The sequence below is a fragment of the Anser anser genome (genome assembly GCF_964211835.1).
Source record: "Anser anser genome assembly, chromosome: 30".
Lineage (NCBI taxonomy): Eukaryota > Metazoa > Chordata > Aves > Anseriformes > Anatidae > Anser > Anser anser.
Window position 1 is genome coordinate 3,104,795 of NC_139751.1, and position 19,735 is coordinate 3,124,529.

General features: G+C 60.7%; 1 protein-coding gene across 4 annotated transcripts in view; it reads left to right on the forward strand.

Moving 5' to 3' along the window:
• LRP1 (LDL receptor related protein 1) overlaps positions 1–19,735 on the forward strand; it is an 89,438-nt gene that overhangs the window by 24,940 nt on the left and 44,763 nt on the right. For all 4 annotated transcript variants that reach the window (XR_014575828.1, XM_083814522.1, XM_083814523.1 and 1 more), the window contains 4 exons: positions 3,481–3,600; positions 4,418–4,546; positions 5,334–5,597; positions 19,053–19,215. Coding sequence is in view for 3 of the 4 variants with exons in the window: in XM_083814522.1 (XP_083670648.1) it covers positions 3,481–3,600; positions 4,418–4,546; positions 5,334–5,597; positions 19,053–19,215 (676 nt within the window). In the remaining variant the exon portion in view is untranslated. The remainder of the gene's footprint in view (positions 1–3,480; positions 3,601–4,417; positions 4,547–5,333; positions 5,598–19,052; positions 19,216–19,735) is intronic.

The following is a 19,735-nucleotide window of genomic DNA, read 5'->3' on the forward strand; positions in this document are numbered from 1 at the left end:
CGTGGTGAGAGTCCCGGGGTCCCCGTTTTCTTGCTTGGGGTGAGTCCCCGCGTGCAGCCTCAGGTGTGTCGCCTTGGTGCTTTGTGTAACTGCTTTGCCCCGGTGCCAACGTGCTCGCGTGCTCCCCTCTCCCAGCTGCAGGCAGCCAGTGTAGGGGTAGCTAAGCGCTTGCTGGCAGCTAGCAGGGCCGGAGATTATCCAGAGCCGCTTGCAAGTAAATGCCCATCATTCCTGAGCCTGCAGGCCATTAAATAGCTGCATTGTCTCCTGGGTTTAAAAGCTTGGAGAGTTCGGATTCTGGTTCAGATAAAAGATACTGGTATGTTTTTTTCCTTCTTTCCAGGAGCTTTGTTCCACCTCCTGGCCAGTCCCTGGTTGCTAATCCTGTTGGGAAACTCTCCCAAAATCAATGTGCATCGGCTGCCTGGTGCACAGCTTAGCCGCGCAGAAACACGTGTCCTGGGCTGACCCCGGAGCTGGGTCTCGGCTCTGGGCGAGCAGCGTGCCTTCTGCCCAGCCCCGTCCCTTCCCCGGGCAGAGGGCTCTGGCTGGGCCGAGCTTCCATCGCCCCCAGCCTGATGCTGGTCTTGGGACACGCTGCCACGAGCGGCTCCCCCCTGCCCCGGCCCCGAGCTGGGAGCTCCTCTGCTGCTGGGGCTGGTTGGTGCTGCCTGGGGCAGCGCCGGCAGGAGCAATACAGGGGTGTTCGTGCTGCTTTGCGCACTCTGACCATTAATACTTAGTTAATAGGTCTCACTGGTTAATTGGGATCTGGTTTTTCATGGTGGGGCAGCCCGTGGCCTGCGTGCACCAGGCAGGAGCTGGGTGCTGGCAACCCTGTGTCGCTGCTCGCAGCTTGGGGCACGCTGCGGGCCCAAATCCTCACTCTTGTTTGCATCGGGTGCCGAGGTCCCCGGTGCCCGCAGCTGGCAGGGAGGCATTCCTTTGCTGCTGATCCCAAACCCCATACCAGCCCCTGCCTTTGCTCCAGGTTTAGGGAGAGGTGCTGCTAATCCGGCCCGGAGCAGGATTATCCAGGAGTTGAAGGCAGCAATTGGAGCAGGCATGAAGCGAGAAGCGTGCGCTGCTGCCGTGCGTGGCGTGGCCCCAAATGCTGCCTGCATCCAGCCAAGGCCATTCCTGGAAGGGCTGCAAGGGTGTGGGGAAGGGGCTGGAGGCGGCCGGGGCTGGCACCTGCGGCTGCTCTCCTGCGCGGTGGCAGTGAAGAGCGCAGCCTTGCTGCTGCAGAAGGACTCGGAGCATGTGCCAAGGCGTCACCCGCGTCCTGCTGCTCCGGTGGTCGTGCTGCTCCAGCCCCGCTCTTCGCTGCCCGTGCACGTCCCCGCCGCGGGTTGGGGGCCCCGTGTACCCACGGGACATGGGGCACTCGGGGCGGCAGCTGCTGAACCCGTGCTGCCTCTGCGGTAACGCTGCCTGCCCGCGCTGATAGAAGGAGGCTGCGGAGCCTCTCCGCAGGTCGGGGTGGAGCCGAGGTTGGCCGGGCCATGGTGAATGTGTTCATCCTGCCTCCGATAGCAGGGTGTGGAGCTTTTCAGGCCTGAACGAGGAGCCCCAGGCCCTGCTGCTGGTTCATGCTCTGGCCTGCTGGATAATCACAGCTCATTCTGCTCCCCCCATTGCCCTTTGCACCTGGCCTCTCTGCCCTGAGGTCTTTTGCTGATAAACGTGAGCTTCCTCTGCGCTCGGGAGGTTTGTCCCGCAGAAAGATGCAGAGCCCCATCTGCAGAACCGGGGAGCCTCTGCTGCCCTTGCAAAAACCCATAGGAGATGGAAATGCAATTAGAGCCTTTGTGCTGAAACTCCCTCCATTGTCTTCCCTGCCCTCTCCGCTTAAGACTCTGCATTCTTGAGGGTTTTTTCTTTTTTGTCGGATGCATGTAGTGCTTCAGTGAGGAGATAAGAATCTGAAATGAATAGCCGGGCTTGCCAAAGCTGATAAACCTTGTAAACAAGTCAGCTGGGCCCTGCCTGCCTTATTAAACTATTACACATGCAAGGGGCAACATTTCCAGTCGGTCGTTTTGGCCCTCAGTGCTAGCAGAGGAGGAAGGTCTCTCCTGCAGCCAGCAAAGGCCCCCCCGGCCCCAAGCACAGAGAGGAGCCTCTGCGGCTGCAGCCTTGTAGGATTGCGTGCCCCCCCCGCCCAGCCAAGCCCCCCGCAGCGCTGCCGCTTCAACCCCAGCAGCCCGAGGGCTCCCAGCGCTGCGCGTCGGGGACTCTGGCCGAGGGTGGCTGCTCGTGAAACTTCCCATCTGGACGTGGCTCTGGGAGGAGGAGGAGATGCAGGGGGGTGAGAGAGAAGAAAAGGGGGGGGATCTGCAGGGGCAGGCCCCTGGGGTTCGGAGGGCTCAGAGGGGAGCTGGTCCTGGCAAGGCTGGGCAGGGGTCCGGGTGCAGATGCTTCGCAGCCGAAGGGGCTGGGGACAGGCCAGGTACGGTCACCCAGCAGTGGGGCCTTGTCTCTGCAAACACTGCAAGGGCTGGGGAGGAGCGGAGCTTGGGATCTGAATTCCTGCACCTCGGGGATGGCCTCCGGACAGCAGCGTTTGGGCAGGCTGGGGGGCGACGGGGGCCACGCAAAGGCAGAGCGGAGTTGCTGAACGTGGAGAAGCCATGGGACGGCCCTCGGCGTGCGAGCGCAGCACCCGAGCTCTGCTCCTCCTGCTAACGGGGACGTGGAAAGGGCCGAATTGTCCCGGTTTGCGGAGGCGCGTGGTTGGGCGGCTGCAGGCGCACTCTGTTTTTTCCCCTCTTCAAGCAGATTTGCTGTGACCCGAGTTCAGCGCCCTCTGAGCACCAAAATGACTGGGTTAGGCAGGGTGAGCGGAGCAAATAAAACCCAGTGAAAGTCGCCCCCCCCAGACAAAGAGGCCTTTGTGGGCTGATGCACTCTTGTCTGGCACGGCGAGCATCCCTTCTGCTGTGAAAGCTTGCCCTGGCCCTGTGCGCGCTGGTTGGGCTGCGGTAGCCTCTCACCGCTGCCGGCGTTAAGGGGCAAGCTGGGGCGGCCGTGCTCTTGCCCCACTGTGACACAGAGAGGCTGGGCACCCTGCTTGTCCCCCCTCAGGCCTGGTGGCGAAGGAGCCAGGTAGCGCTGCACATCCCCTCCCCAGAGACCCCCGGCAGGCTAACGAGGCCTGGCGCTAAATAACCTTGGGACACTGGAGGCTGCCGTGTGGTGGTGGAGCAAGGCAGAAGCTGCCGAGGCCGCCCAGCAGCCCTGGCCTGCTTCGTGTGTTGGGAGCACGGAGATGTGGAGGCTTCGTGGGTGTTTTCAAACAGAAATTGCGCCGCGGGGAGCAGCGAGCCGGGCAGCCGTGTCTCTCCTCCAGCCTCTGCAGGCCTCTGGGCACTCCAAGGTGTCACCGCCTGCGGCGAGGCCGGGCCGGGCGCAGGGCTCTGGCACGCGTGGCCGCTTGCACCTCTGACCCTCTCTCCTCTCCATCCCCTCTCTCCTCAGAGCAATTAGCAAATTGCACGGCCCTGGCCTGCCAGCACCACTGCGTGCCGACGCTGAGCGGTCCGGCCTGCTACTGCAACAACTCCTTCCAGCTGGCCGAGGACAGGAGGAGCTGCAAAGGTGGGTGCCGGCGCCGCGCTCCTGGGGCCGCGGCCGCTGTCTCAGCAGCAGGGGGCTTGGCGAGGTGGCCGAAGGGATCTGGGGCTCGCCGGGGGGGGTCAGCAGTCTCTGATCTGTAGAGGTCAACGGGACAGGGCTCTGATCGTCTCCCTTCAGCTGTGGGGCTGTTCGGTGAATCCTGAGAAGCATCGGAAGGGAGTGAGGACGTGGCTTTGTGTGGTCAGAGGGGCCGTCGCTGCACTGGTGCACGCTGCTGTCCACGCCTTGGGAAGGATGCTGGAACATAGCAGGGGGGTCAAAGGGAGTGATCAGATCCATGCAGTGCCTAGAAACAAGTCTTGAAATGAGAGGTTTCTGCAGCTCCATCATTCATTTATCTGAGCAGGGGTGAAAAGGGGACTTTTAACAGCTCCTGCATGCACCTCTAGGGGTAAGAGCTTTCCGGTGGAGACAGCTCTTTCATCTAGCAGAAGAAAGAGCAGCGTGCGAGCTGGGGGTTTGGAAGCTGAAGATTAGAGAAATTCAGACTAGAAATTTAGGTGGGGGTCTTGGAGAGTGGGGGGAAGGGCCAGTGAGTTGGCGAGGCCTTGGCAAGGCCCTGCTGTGAAGCAGGGCTTTTCCTTTTGCTTCTTGTCTGCTGGTGCTTCTGCAGAAAGCTGGGAGGTGACGTTTGCCAGGCACTCTGCTGGAGGATATTGTGACGGTCCTTCTGCTTTCTGCATGTTGCTGGACTTCCTCACAGAACGTGTCCTTCCCTTGCAAGGCAGCTAAGGAAAGGTGCTGGTCCAAACCTTGTTTTTTTTGTCTTCTTTTCCAGACTTCGATGAGTGCACTGTCTATGGGACCTGCAGCCAGACCTGCACCAACACAGAGGGTTCCTACACGTGCAGCTGTGTTGAAGGATACCTCTTGCAGCCTGATAACAGATCCTGCAAAGCCAAGAATGGTAAGATCCTGGACGAGAGAAGTGTGTTGTCTCTGGACAGCTCTGAAAAGCATGGCCTCCTGCTGTAGGTGTGCCCCTGCCCCGGTTCTTTGCTTTAAGCCGCTCTTCCCTGAGTACAACCTGTGCCGCCGCCTTCCCTCTTGTACGTGTTGGGCTGTGTGCCACAGCCCTGCTTCTGTGGGAGCAGAAGGGCCGGGCTGTGTGCTGATCACAGAATCATCTAGGTTGGAAGAGACCTCCAAAATCACCCAGTCCAACCTCTGACCTAACACTAACAAGTCCTCCTCTAAACCATATCACTAAGCTCTACATCTGAACGTCTTTTAAAGACCTCCGGGGATGGTGACTCGACCACCTCCCTGGGCAGCCCGTTCCAATGCCCAACAACCCTTTCCGTAAAGAAGTTCTTCCTAACATCCAGCCTAAACCTCCCCTGGCGCAACTTTAGCCCATTCCCCCTTGTCCTATCACCGGGCACATGGGAGAATAGACTAATCTCCACCTCGCTACAGCCTCCCTTAAGGTACCTGTAGAGAGCAATAAGGTCGCCCCTGAGCCTCCTCTTCTCCAGGGTAAACAAGCCCAGCTCCCTCAGCCGCTCCTCGTAAGCCTTGTTCTCCAGACCCCTCACCAGCTTCGTTGCCCTTCTCTGGACTCGCTCGAGCACGTCCATGTCCTTCCTGTACCGAGGGGCCCAAAGCTGAACACAGTACTCGAGGTGCGGCTTGATGTGGCGCTGCAGCCACAAGCCGTGGTGCCCGGCCGTGACCCCCCTTCTCCTCTCCAGAGCCCGTTGACCGCCCTCCCGTGCTGCTCATCGCCAACTCCCAGAACATCCTGGCCACCTACCTGAGCGGTGCCCCCGTGCCCAACATCACCCCCACCAGTGCCAAGCAGACCACGGCCATGGACTTCAACTACGTCGAAGACACGGTGTGCTGGGTGCACGTGGGCGACAGTGCCTCCCAGACCATCCTCAAGTGTGCCAAGATCCCCAACCTGAAGGGCTTTGTGGAAGAGCGCTCCATCAACATCTCCCTCAGCCTGCACCGTGAGTGCCCGTTCCCCTTCAAAGCTTGCTCCCACTCCTTGTGAACCCCGAGTGTCCCAAGGTGCGCGAAGCGGGGGCGTTTCGGTGGGAGGTAGCCTCCTGCAGGGCCAGGCACCTGGGCTTTGGCACAGACTTTTCCTCTTTATTCTCCTTTTACCTTCGTCCTTCCTTTTCCTTCCCTCTTATTATTCCTAGCAAGTCTCAGGGCTTCTTTGTGCAAGTATATAACAAAAAATGACGTGGTGAGGAGTGGAGGTGATACCTGCATAGAGGGGATGGGGCCAAGAGTTCTCCCTGCTTCCTCTTTTGGTTTTGGCCCTGGGTTCTTCTTGCCAAAGTGGGCTTCGGTCTCCTGTCCCTCGGTAGGGACTGAGACCAAAATCCCGACCCAGAAGTGTCAAATCCCGACCCGTCAGGCAGCCGGCTGAGTCACCGGCAGCCGGCGGTGGATGCTTGGTGCTGTTTGTGTCTCCCAGGCTGTGATGAGTGTGGTTACAGCACAGCCTCCTGTTGGGGCTTGCTGGTCCCAGTTCAGCAGTCAGGCAGGGGAAGGAAAGCTGCTTGCTGGGCTTTCGGTGCCCTTTGACTCGGGCCCTCTAGAAAACGGAGGGGAGAGGACTGTGTGGGTGCGTGCCCCGTCTGCTCTCCTGGGAGCCCCGTGGGGATCGTGGCAGAAAGCTGCCGTCTTCCCAGGCCCTTCCTTCGTGTGCACGTGGTGCAGGGCAGGTGGGATCGGAAGAGAAGCTGTGGAGGTGGTTGAGTGTCGTAGCTGTGCAGCCAGGATGTGGAGATGGCCCCTCGCTGTTTTCCTGTCACTGATTTTGTCCTCTGAAACCACAGACTGAGGCAGCTAGGGTGGGATTTTGGTATTTTCAGGGCATCGCCATCTGGTTCTGCAGCCCTTGGCTTCCCTGGCGTAATCCTCCCATTGTATTTTACCTCTTAAAACCAGGAGTGCTTTCAGACAGCGGCTGCCTGATGCAATAAGGATCCCCATCCTTCGTGGGTACGAGGGCGCTTTCACCTGATGAGCAATAGCTGGCGTAGCAAATTAGAGGGACATGTACGGACGGATCTCCGTGAACCGACAGAAGTCTCTGGCGGGTCCATGGGCGAGGGCGTTCCTCTGCCCCCGGCAATGTCACGGTGGCCCGGCCAGGACGGGGAGAAGGGGCCAAATCCTGGCCGCGCTGTGGGGTGCACGGGGCTGCTGGGGGCAGGCCCATGCCACCCTTGGGCCCTGGCTGAGCTGGGGCTCAGCGTGCTCCAGCCGCTGCACCGCATGGAGGGTGTGCGTGGCACGGCGCATTTAGGCTTGCGCGGTGTATTTTTAGGGCAGTGTGTATTTTTAGGGAGCGGCCTCACCCTTTGCTCTTACAGGCGACAGCCTGAAATTAGGCAGGACGGGGCTGAGCTTTGCTTTCTGTTCCCCCCCCCCCCAACGGTTTGAGGTCTGCTTCTGTGCGCTCCTTCTGCTTTTTTTAAGGCTTTCTCAAGTTGAGTTTGGTCTCTCCCCTTGGTTCACAGGAGGGTCCTGTGGGGTTTCTTCCGGGGCATTAGGATTTTCATTTCCTGCAGCTGTGGCTGGTGGCCAGGAACCGCGGGCACAGGGGATGGCGACTGTGGCCCCGTCCTCCAGTTTATTGCCTCCGTCTGGGTTGCCGCAGTCTCCCCACATGATCCGGGTCTGGTCCCCAAGGAGGAGCGCACATCACCGGCGTGAAGGCTTGCCGTGGCCCCTCGGCTGCCCGCAGGCTTGATCTAGTGATCTGGCAAGGGTGAGCCGGGTGCCCCAGCCATGCTGCTGGGCAGAGGTTGTGTCTGGAAGGCAGGCCCAGCACCCCTGACAGCGAGCAGCCTCCCTGGCTCGTCCTGAAGCCCCTGGGGTGCCCTCGCTTGGCTTTGGACTGCGGGAGGTTGATGGTGTGGGCAGCAGAAGAGAGCTGGGATTGTGCTCGAATGGAGGGAGCTGCGGAGGGAGAGAGAGCTCGGACCAAGAGGTGGGCAGGCAGCGGGGCAGGACCAGAGCCTCAACGCCCGCTCTGCTGCCCCTCTGCCGTGCCTGAGTGGGGGCAGGCTTTGGGGCAGTTGTCCTGGCAGCTGCGGCTCCAGGAGTTGTCAACCTCCCGAGGACAGCCTTGTAATCATGGACAAGAGGGGAAGGGAGCTCGTAAGAAGACCGTGTTCAAGTCCGAACAAGAAAAGGTGCCTTGCTTTGCTTGTCCTCCTGATCTGTTGCTACAGCTTAGGGTAGGAAGAGGGGAATTCAGCTCGCCTGGATGGGAAAACTCCTGATTTTGCCCCGGGATGAAGGGAAAAGTCTCCTTCGCAGGAAGAAGGGCGGCAGCAGCTCCTGCATGCTGTCCCCGCTGCTGGTGTGTGGTGGGTGCCTGCACATGAGCTGCGGGGGCTCTCTGTGGGGTTACATGGCCATAGGGTCACTCCTCCAGCGTGCAGGAGTGAAACCGCCTCAGGTTTGGGTTGCTGAACCGTTTGGCGCCGATTTTGTTGGCTCTGATTTTCAGACGGCTGTTGGCCATCCTCCCTGCCCCGGGTCCCAAGCCTGGGTTGGATTTTGGAGGGTTCTGATGAGGAGATAATGTCACTCTCCTGCTTCTCCCTGTTGGGACGCTGAAGAGACCTGTCAATCCAATTAGTGGTTTCTCTCTTTATTTGCTGCTTTATGGCATTTATCTACTAACAGCAGGAGCCAGACTTCCCTGGTGCCTGCTGCTAATGTGGCTTGAGTTGGCATCTGATGGGGAAAGACTGATGCTAAAGGGCTGAAAATTAGCAGCCCCCAGCTGTCACCGGTAAGTCTGGGACGGTGAAATGTCACAGCCCACTTCTGATAGGAGCTGTGCTTCCATGCCTTTTTGTCCCCTCTCCGTTCCTGCGGAGAGATTAGTGTCACTTGTGTTGTGGGAGATGTGTTAAATGAATACTATTAGCAGGGCTTGCCAAGACCCACTGAATGCTGAAGCTTTGCTTTTCCCCAGTTCCTTGCACTGCTAAACCCTTTCTTCTATCACAAGCCTTGAGTATTGATGCACTTTTTCATGGTGGCTGTCCCTTGGTTCCCAATCACATGCTGCCCGGGGACGTTTCTCACAGGCAGTGATTTTCTCAGTTGATTTGAGGCGTCCTGTTCCCTGCCCCCACATCTCTTCCAGGAGCATGCTAAAAATCAGAGGCTGGCGAAGTCTTCCACCCCTTTCTCTAAGAGAAGGCAAAAAGAAAAAGTAACAAAAAACCCCACTCATTTTGGAACTGATTTATTTCTCACCGCATCAGCCCGTGCCGTCTGCGGCAGGCAGAAGCCCTGGGCACCTCTCGTGTGCAGGAGCTGCAGGATGCCGTGGGCTCAGCGGCAGTGCCGGCACCGGAGGCTGCGCTGCAAGTGGGAGGCGATCCCTGGCTTGTGTTGCAAAGCAGCGAAACCCACGGTGGGGAAGGGGCGGGGGACGCATGCCCCCTTATCGCGGCAGGAATTTGGCTCTGTTCCCCGCCCCCCTCTCTGCAGGGAGCTCAAAGGCAGCACCTCCGCATCCAGACCCCGCGGGACTGCCGGGGTCTGCGGTCAGCACCCCTGGGCGTCTGCAGCCCCTGCCCTTGGTCCTCCCTCGCCCTTGGGTCTGTAGGACCGCGGGGCTGAGACCGGGGAACGAGCTCTTCTCTGAGCTGCGCAAGAAGGGCCTCGTCCTTCCTGCCAATGCTGAGTCGCAAAAAGGGGAACTTGTTTCTTCTTTCCTCCCTTTCCGCTTTCTCTCTTTCTCTCTCTCCTCCGCTCTGTGTGAAAATTCCAGTCCTGTTTCTAATCAGGGAAAATCCTGGCAGGCACCGAATATGTGCTCACATTCAAGGACAAAAAGGAGTGTGTGTTGGTGTGTGCAGGGGAAGAGCTGCTCTCTGCAGCTTGCAGAGGTTTTCCCCTGCTGCTCAGACAGTCGGCCCAGTGTCTGCTCGGCCTGCTGGCCTTCCCAGAGCCGAGCCGGCTGCTGGGAGCCGAGCTGCGGGGAGCTGGGACCCCGTGAGGGGGCTGCTCCCCAGCGGAGCGCCCTCAGTCCCCAGGGAGCCCTGGGGGCAGTTCCTTCCACCGGTACTTCCAGCCCTGTCCTGGCCCTGTTACGCTTGGGGGTTCCCCTTGCTGGGGCACGGGTCTGCTCCCTGCCACCGTCCGCGCCCCCGGTGCTGCGCCTGCTGTCTGGCCGCTGGCGCCGGGCTCTGCGGCGCTCCCAGGCTTCGTCCCCAGCTCCTGGCGGCCACACGGGGCTCAGTTCCCTCTGCGGCTGCAGGCTTGTAGGGTTCATTTCAGAGCAAGACTTGACCCCAGTTAGGCCCTACCCTCCCCGGCTGCCCTGCCGATGCTCGGCGGAGGCTCGGGCGCCACGGGTCTCCTGCGGACCCACCTTGGTCGGCAGCTAATCCCCGACCCTCCGGGGACCCGCTGGTCCCGTGCGTTTTCTCAACCAGATTTCAGCCTCCACGTGCTTCCTGAGACAATGTTCTCATTTGTTTGGAGTTGGCCTTCCGAGGAATTTCAAAGCAAAACAAAACAAAACAAAATCTGCTTTCGGGCTTTCGCGTTGCTAAACCCCCGCTGGGTGAGCGGCAGGCTGGCCACGGGGAGCCGCGCTGCGCTCCGGCCGTCCCCTTCCCTGTCCCCGTGGAGGTTTGCTGTGGGACCGCTCCTGCCACCCCTGCTCCCATCCTGGGGCTGCTTTTTTGGGAAGCGCCCGGTGCGTTCGCAGCTGCTTGCACGAGTCCCTGAGTCCTTCAGGCCTCCCGGGCTGGCCGTCCGGCTGGCTCGCTGCGTGGTCACCAAAGGGACGAGGGAAGCGGTGTGCTCGGGCTTGCGGTCGGGTTGGGGCGACCTTAAATCGGATCCGTGCCTCGGTTCTTTGCAGGTGAATTGAGAAAGGCAAAATCTGGCCCCGCAGCGAGCTGGGGATCGAGGCGCGTGGTCCTGCAAGGAGCAGTCCTTCGGGGTGGGTAAAGGACGCCGTTAATGGGCAGCAGCTTGACCCAGCCTCTCAGCGTCCCAGGCTTTTATTGCGAGCGCTGCGATTGCCGCGTTAAAGCCTCAGCTCCCGGACTGGTGCGATCAAGTGATACTCGGCTTTCAAGAAAGGGAAGAGTTCGTTGCTTTTACTATGGAAAAATACTAGAAAACACGTGTCAGGAGACCGAAAGCAGAGTTTCTCAGAGGATCTCCTGGTGGTTCCCCCCTTCCCTGTTCTTTCCCTTTCTTTTTTTCCCCACTTCTCAAACGACTCCTGACTTTTTGCATGGTACCGGTAGCTCCACAGCGCCAGGGTTCCTTGCCCTGAATGCATTTATTGTGCCGCGAGGTCCCTGGTGCCGGTACAGCTCCTTTGTGGCTCTGGAGCTGGAGGTGTCTGAGCCTTGCTGCCCTCGGAGTGCCGGGGAGGTGGCGGCGGCTTTGCCGGCGTCCCCGCGGAAGCCGGGATGGGTCCACGCCAGCCGTGCCCGCGGCCGCGCCGGTGGGGTCTGCGGGCTGGCGTCCAGGAATGTCGGCTGCCTGGCGGGACGCGGCCAGGGTTGCTGGGAAAAGGCTGCGGAGCCTTCTCTTGATTTATTATTTCTCGTTTTAAGGTTCGCTGTTTTCTTTGTCTTTTATAAAACAAGCCCCCAGGAAGGGGTTTGAAATAGTGGGACATTTGATCCCGAGTGCATTATAAACCTTAAATGATAACAATCTGGCCATTATTAAAATACCTTCCTGGGCAGCATCTATCTAAACAAGCATGTCTAGGAGGTTGTTTTCATTGACTCCATTTCAGCCCTGTTACTCGTAATGACCTGCTCTGTTGCCAATAAGCAGAAATGCTGTAGGGTTTGGGACAAATTGATTTCAGGGAGATGTTGGTCTACAGAGAAATCCAAGTACGTTTCTTTCCCCACTTTGCATGGAAAGCTATTTTTCTTCCTTGCTGCCTCGTTCTAGCCAAGAAAGAGGCTCTGATGTGAACTTCTTTGGCAAGAAAGAGGGAAGATTGGTAATTTCATCTGCTGATCCCTTTCTTTCTTGCTTGCTTTTTAACTGTTGATGACTGCTCGCATAGCAGCAACTCACGAGAGCCGGGGACGTGATCACCTCCTCCTGCTTCACCTGATGCGGGTTCTCGGGCCGGGGTGCTCGCACCCCCCCATCGGCTCTTTGTGCTGGGGGGGAGGTGAAGGCTGCGGTGGTTTCAGGCAGCCCCTTCGCCCGGTGCCTGCGCGGCTCTGTTCAGCGTGGACGCAGACGTGGGGCGGGCAGGGTGCTGGAGCTGGGGGGGCCAATGAGCCCTGCCGGGGGAGACGCGTTCCCCGCGGTGGGGTTGCTGCGAGGGGCTGGGCTGCTGACCTGCAGAGGCGTCGATGGCTCCCCGGGGCCGAGCAGGACTCTGCTCTTTGGGGTTCAATTCCTCTTTGTGCTTCCTGCGTGAGAGACAGGGACAGAGGCTTGGAGAGGGCTGAGCAGGGCCTCGGCGACGCCTGGAGGCAGCGTGGGGCTGGGGGCAGTACGGGGCTGCCGGCAGAGCCCCCAGCAGAGGGGTTCAGCGTGCCCCTGCTCTGGGGAAGGGGCAGATCTTTGGCTGTGCTGGGGCCCCGAGAGCTGCGGGCAACAGCCCCGTGCCGCGGTGGCACCATGGGGGGGACGCAGGGGACAGTTCGGGGGGGGGGGTTGGGCTCTGCTGCTGGCTCCCTTCCTAGCAGAGCTGCGGAGAGGGGCTCCCTGCGCTCCCCCCGTCCTCGGGCAGCGTCCGTGTGCTCTGCCAAGCGAGGTCCTTTTCCTGGCGGGGAGCCTGCTGTGAGTCCTGGTTCAACGGGCCGCATTGAGTTTTCGTTATGCAAAGGGGAAAAAAAAAAAGAAAGAAAAAAAAGGGGAGGAGGAAGAGGAAGCAAAAGTGCTTCGGGTTACGCAAGAGCCTGGTCTCGAGGGGCACTGCCTTGTTACGTGGCTGTCAAAGCCTCGTGCGGGGCAGCTGCGGGAGGAAGGCCCCAGCCCGTGCCGCCTCCTGCGCGCATCGTGCGCGGCTGCTGGGGCTGGAGGAGGGCCGGGGTCTGACCGTGCCGGGGGCAGCAGCCCCCCACCCTGGTCCCGTCCCTCCCCGCTCCCCGCGCGGCTGCCGCTGCCCTCCCGTCCCCCTCCGGCAGCGGCAAGGTGCTGCTGCTCAGCACGGGCCGAGCCCTGTTTCCACGTTGCTGCAGATCAAAGGGCAGAACTAATTCCCCCCGTTAATTGGGATCCTCTTGTGCGCGGAGACGTGTTTGAGTCGAAGTGGCAGGGAGCACGTTTATTCCTGCAGACGTCCGTCCGCCCTGCGCCGCCGCTCGCAGCTCACCCCAGCGCGGCCGCGCTCTGCTGGGACCGCCCCTGCCTGCAGCCGTCCCTGTCTCAGCTTTCCCGTCCCTCGTCCCCTTGCCCTCCCCAGAGCACCCCGATAAAGCTCCCGCGGGTTCTCGCTGCCCCCCCCTTGCACCCACAAGCAGGCCGAGCAGCCTGTCCCTCGGCCGGCCTCTGCTGAATGCCTTTGTTGGTGGAATTGCCTCATTAAGGAACAGTAATTAAAGTCCCTTGGCTGTCCTCTGCAGCCGAGACGGAGCTTGCCCCAGCTCTCTCCTTGCTCTTCCCACCTCCAGTGCCGCAGCTGGGAAAGGGGGGAGCAGGCTGGGGTCTGGGGAAGAGCCCTGGAGCTGGGGAAGGCGACGGAGGGGGCCGGGCAGGGGGCAGGAGGGGGCCGCCACCCCCGGGGGGGGCAGTGCAGCTCGCAAGGCTCGCACGGGCACGCGGCGCACGCATGGAGGCCGCAAGCATCCCTATGCGCGCCGAGTCAGACGTCCTGGACGTGGGCCACAGGCTCCCACCCAGCAGTTTCTCCTCTGAGCTAAACAGCTTAACGGAGTTGGTTTTTTTTTTTTTAAAAAATATATTTATTTTTTTTAGCTTGGTTTTCTAAGGAGACCAGGCTGACGTGATGGTGCTGGCTGTACCCGCCGGTGTCTGGCCCGTCCGCAGCGCCTCCTCCTCGCTCGCAGGCTGGCAGCCGATGGCAGCTTCTGCTGCAGGGGCTGAGCCGGAGCCTGCAGCCCAGGGGGGGTTTAGCTGACCCCAGGCCAAAAATCAGCTGCCCGGCATTGGCACAGGGGCACGGAGGGACCCCAGCCCTCTGGGGATGCGCGGTGGGACCCAGCCATCCCCATCCCTGCCGGCCGGGGGAGGCGGGTGCCCTGAGGGGCCGGAGTTTGTCTTTGTGCCTGTCCTGTTAGCACACTTTAATTAAGGAAAATTGTCCCCAGGAGCAGTGTTTACCCACGGAGCAGTTTGCCATTACAGAGAGCGTCTTGTTCTCCGGGGCAGAGGATGTGTGTGGAGGGAAGAGACAGAAATTCCTTCAGATTATGGTATTATGTAAATGTATCAAACGGATCATTCCCTATAAAAAAAGAAAGTAGGAAACCAATGTATTTGAGCAGCCCTGGGGACTGCATTCCTGACGAGCCTTCGTTCCTCTTCTGGAGGCGTTTTTGAACTGAAACATTTGGCGACTTCTCCAAGCTTTTTCCTCGGCAGCCGCGTGCCGGGGGCTCCCTGTGTGCGGTGGCACGGCTGGGTGCTGGGTGCTGGGTGCTGGAGGCAGCCCCGTCCCATCTCCTGGGCTGCTCGGGCATCCCGGTGCGACTCCTGTCCCCACTGCAGGCTGCTCTGGTCACCGCAGCCGTAGCTGAACTCGTCTGGTTTTCCTTCGGAGGGACAGTCCGTACCACCAAAGCATTGAAAGCAAAACACGTAGCTTGTTTTCAGGAGATGAATTTGGACCTAGAAACAACATGCGAGTAGCAGCAGCAGAGCTCGGCTGAGCTCCTCGATGTGTGCTGGGGTAAAGTAGAAACGCACCTCGTCAGAAAGGTGAGCAAGGGGCTTGTATGATTGACCTTGTGTTGGAGGGTGGCGGTGCTTTCAGCCGCCCCAAAGGGGGAGTCTGGCAAGGGAGAGCTCCCCAGCAGAGCTGGGGCCTTTCCTGAGCAATTCCTGCCCTGTCCTGCTCCGGCTGCCCCGTGGGGAGTGCTCCCTTCTAGCAGTAGTCAAGGAGTGGGATTTTTTCCAGAGCGCTGCAGCTCTTCGCCTCTTACACGCTTAAAAGTGCAAGAGTTAGGGTGAGCCTGACTTGCACGCATCTTAATTGCAGCTGTTCCAGAATTGTGTCGAAATCCATGTTTTAGTCTGAGACAAGATTGCATGTTTCCTTCCTCCTTGTGTCAGACCATAATTGATGTATTTGCAGAGTGCACAACAACTGATTCATGCAGAGGAAAGTTATGTGCTGGGTCAGCAAAGCTAGTTCCCCAAAAAACCCACAGTCTTACGGTGCTTGACTTGCTGTGGGGTAAATCAGATATTCCAGGGCTTGGGTTAAGGAAGGGAGAGCCTCCGGCAGGAGCTCCTGGCATGGCTGCTCCGACAGTGAACCGCGTGCGCCAGGGAGCTCTTTGTGCAGGACAGGATGCTCCCAGCCCACTGAGCACAGGATGAGGTTGGGATCGGGGGCAGGAGAAGGGTGTCGCTGGGAAGACTTGTAAGGGTCGGTGGGGCCAAGTCCTAAAAACTCCCCTTCAGCACGTCCCTTCCCTGGCTGGGAGCAGCGTTGCCCTTCAGCCTCATCCTTGGGCGCGGGTCAGGTATTCCTGCCGCGCTCCCCGAGCGGCTTCGTGCTGCAGCAGGGTCTCCGCGCGCTGCCGGAGGAGGCCGGGCTGGAAGCGACCTTCAGCCCCATGTGAAGAGCCACTGCCGGTGCCCCCGTGCCGTGCGGGCTGCAGAGGTTGCTTCAGCTTTCTTCTTCTACTGACCATGGGAAGGAAGAAAAGGCAAATCTGAGCCCGGTGCCACGCAGATTATTTTGTGGCAGGGACTTCGGCAAGTGCTTCGTCAGGGTCAGCGTGAAACCAGGAAACATCTGCGCAGGGTTGGTTTTGGAGCTTGCTGAAGTTGCCAGCCCACCATCGTTGAGCAATGTGCCACTGACTAACTCCTTGGGGCTGCCTTCCCCCTGTCCTCGCTCTGCGTGCCTCCTCCCTAAAAGGGACCCAACGGGCAGAGCCCTCTCCGGCATCCGGCCCCGCACCAGCCGCATTTGTGGCCAGCGCTTCTGAGTGGGGCCAGCTGGCATGGGCCGCAGCGATCCGGCCCTAATGAGGTTAGTTAGCTTCTTCCAGGAAAAGCCTTTAAAGTTCACGTCCCTTCTTCTCTGTCCCCCAAGCTCCTTTTCAAACGCTAGCAAATAAATAAATCTTAGCAAATGATTTTTGCATGTTGCAATTGTTTGCAACACCCAGCGCCGATTGAGCAAGGAGGGAGACTTGAGCCTCGGCCGGGGGCCGGGAGATGCCCTCGTAGGCAGCATCCCTCCGCCGCTGGGGGCTGCCCCCTCCTTGTTCCTCCCGTGGTCCCTGAGCTGGGTCACTGAGAGGGCTTTGGCTGGGGCACCTCCTGGTGCCCCCCGTCCGGCAGGGGATGGCGGGGGTGAGGAGAAAGCCCCGACCTTCTCAGCCCCCCCTCCCCGAGCTGTAGTGAACTGGGGAGAGCTCTCTGCACGTTAACGCTGGGGGGTAAAAATTGACGTTAGCTAAATTCGCTTCCACTGAAAGTTCAAGAGGAAAACCAGGTTTAGCTGAGGCTACAAGAAAGAACTGATGATGATAATAATAATAATAATAACAACAACTGATTCCTGCAACGGGGGGGGGGGGGGGGGAGGAAGGGAGGGAGGGATAGAGAGCAGGGAGAGGGAGCAATTTGAAAAACAAAAGCCTTTGAGGAGCGTAATGCTTTCCAGCTGCAAAAATACAGCCTGGGAGAAGAGCAAGTGCTTGCGTCACCTCCAGCTCCGAGCCCGCGGCCCGGCCCCGCTGCCCGCCCCAGCGATGCCCGGCTCCGAGCAGGGCCCCCCCCCGCCGGGCCGGCCGCGCTGTGCTGGAGCCGGGCATCGCTGCTCCCCGTGTCCCCTTGGTCCCCGGGGTCCCAGGTGGCAGCCGTGACGGGGACGGGCATTGCCAGAGCGTCCCGGGAACGTGAAAGGGGCTGCGGGCCCTGAGGAACGAGCGGTTTGCGATCTGCAGCTGGTTCTGGCCGTTTTCCCTTCCGAGCTGCGTTCAGCCTTTGGATGCCATGCTTGTGAGCTTCCTCCCAGCTGGAGGAGCTGGAGACGAGCTCGAGCTCGGCTGGGAGCGCTCGGTGAGGTGGCAGCGGCCCCGTTCTCCTGGAAGGAGAACAAAAACGGGGCCTGAGTGCGCTGGGTTCGGCCAGACGGCAGCTCCTGGCCGGGGGGGAGGAGGGTGGCGAGGAGAGGCCAAATCCCCGTTGCTGGAAGGATTTGCCATCGAACGACCCACGAAGCCAGCCCCCGGGAGAACCTGAGCGAGGAGGGCTTCTGGTGGGCCTGGTGGGCCGGGCTGGGTGCCCGCAGGTGCCGGGGATGGGGCCAGGATTGCGCCGTCCCACGGGGTCCTCACCGCCCCCCCCCCGGCCGTCCTGTGACTCTGACTCAGCGCCGCGCGAGCTCCAGCCAGCAGCTGATTTTTGGGGAATTTTTGCGAGTCCCTTCGGTGGAGCGTTCCTGGCCCTGGCAGCGCTGCGTGCGCGCTGCTGCCGCCCCCTCCTCTCATCAGAGGCCGGTGAATCAGGGCCGGGGGTGGAGGAGGCGGGGGCCGGTTGGCGTGGGGAAGGCGAGGGGGGCCAGGCCCAGCCTCCCCGACACCCGGGGGGCAGAATGCGGCCCTTGCCCACCCCGCACCATGCCCCCAGCCCAGCTCCAGCCCTTGGGGCAGCGGCTCCCACTGCCCTGCGCTCCCTGTGGCCCCGGGGGGCATCGCCTCCGCCCCGGCCCCGCTCGTCACTCGCTGCACATTGGGCTCTCCGTGTGCCTTTGGCGTAGCTGCTTCGGTGCTAATTCCTGAGCCCTGACTGTTTCCACTTATTTTTATGAGATAAATCAGGCTGGGTGATAGCGGCGGGACACGGCGAGCCTCGCCTTTCCGGTCGGTCATCGGTGCGCAGCCCTGGCCCTGGGGTGCGTGACTGCCAGGAAGACATCCCCGTCCCCAGGGCCAGGGCTTGGCCTGAAGAGCTGAACGGGGTGTGCAGCAGTGGGAGCTGGCCCAGGTAGCTCAGGACTTGGGGTTGGTGTTGACAGGGCACCCACAAAACCACCGGGTGCTCATGAGCTCGGCGCTCGTCAGCAGCCGGGCAGCGCCTCGTGGTGCTAGAGCAGGGAAGGGCTTGATGTAATCAGGCTGAATCCTGCAAGCAGGGGGAGTTGGGGGCATTGCAAAACGTCCTGGCTTGATTCATGTTTTCCCTCCCTGTGCGCTCTGGAGCTTCTGCGCTAGTTAATAATTCAGCGGTGTCTGGCTCTGCTCCTCTGGGGCTGTCTGGGTCCCAGCGCCGCGGGGCAGTCGCGGTGCGGGGCCGCGGACACCTCAGCCCTGGCCCTGCTCCGCCTTGCAGGTGGCCGGGGACAGCAGCACGGTGTCGCTGGTCGGGGCGAGCGGCCCCGGGGTCCTCTCCAACCAAAAGCACCGGGGGACAAAGCCCCCACTTTCACCAGAGTACCCGGGAGCTGCAGCCCTCGCCCTGTCCGTGGGCCAGGGCCAGCAGGGAAGGGGAGCCGGGCAGCACGCAGCACCACCCTGCTTACAGACAAAGAATTTGGGTGCATCAGGTTTATCCGATTTAACAGGCTTTTGCTGGTTTAATTAAATACTTAAACTTGGCGTGCCAGATGCCGTCGCTCACCTGCTTCAGGGCTCGGGGCGTCGTTGCAACGCCGGATTACCGCTGCCTGCTCCTCGCCTGAGCAGGGCCCTGCCTGCTGCTGCCCCTGGTCTCGACGCTGCAGTTTGTGCTCTCCTTCCTGCTGCGCTAGTCGCTTCTCCGGGAACCAGCTTCTGCTGCCTTCATCCTCGGGAGGACCTTTCCCTGCTGCCCGGCCGGCATTGCTGTGGGGACCCCTGTGCGGCCGCGTGCTGCATCGCCGCTGGCGCGGACGCTGGCAGCGGCAGCGCTGCCCAGTGGTGGCAGGTCCTCCGGACGGACAGCGGGTGCAGAGGAGGGGACAGGTTGCCACACTGATCCAGGGCTTCACGGTGAAGCAGACCCTTCCCCTACCAGGTGCAACCTGGGCCAGTGGGCACAGCCTGGGCAGCAGCGAGACTGAGGGGGCCGCTCTCGGCTCTGCTGCTGCCGTGCAGGGTGAGGAGGGCCAGGGCCCTGGTGTGCTGCAGCTCACGGCTTCTTCACGGCTCACGAGTGCTCAATTCTCAGCTATGTCCCTGCTTGAGGTGCCTGGTGGGCTGGGGGGTGATCAGGGAACCTGCCAGGGCTCCTCCCTGGGCTTCTTCTCCCTCCCTGCCTCCCTAACCTCTCTTTGCCTCTCTTCTCCCGTGGCCCAGATGTGGAGCAGATGGCTATCGACTGGCTCACGGGCAACTTCTACTTTGTGGATGACATCGATGACAGGATCTTTGTCTGCAACAAGAACGGAGTCACTTGCGTCACGCTGCTGGACCTGGAGCTGTACAACCCCAAAGGGATTGCGCTAGACCCAGCGATGGGGTAAGAGCTGCTTGCCGGCTGGGAGGGTCGGTGTTGCTGCAGCCCTGCAGAGGTGGAGCAAGCTGGGGGGGACCAGCTCCCAAGCCGTCCGGTGGGCCGCAGAGATGCCGCTGAAGAAGCAGCTCACCCCCGTGAGGGTCCCTCCGAGCTTTAGCTCTGCCTGAGTTCAGCATTTTCTCTCCCTTGGCTGAGATCCGGGCCATGTGCTGTAGGATGGATGTGACAGCAGTTTTCAGCAGCCCACTAGCAGCAGCTAGATTTGGAGAGGGTTTAGTCCTTAGAAGGGGGTCAGAGCAGCCCGAGCCTGTCTGCTCGGCTGACACTGCACGGGGGACAGTGCTGGACCGGTGCAGCACTGGGGGATGTCAGCGTCTAACCTGAGTCTTGTAATTAACTGCCCTTGGTGAGCAAGCGTGTTGTCCTCGCCTCTGGGGCTGGTGGCATCTCCTGTCAATGTGCCTGCGTCTGGAAGCCCCTCTGCTGGACTGAGCGGCTCCCTTGGGTCTCTTTACGCAGGGTG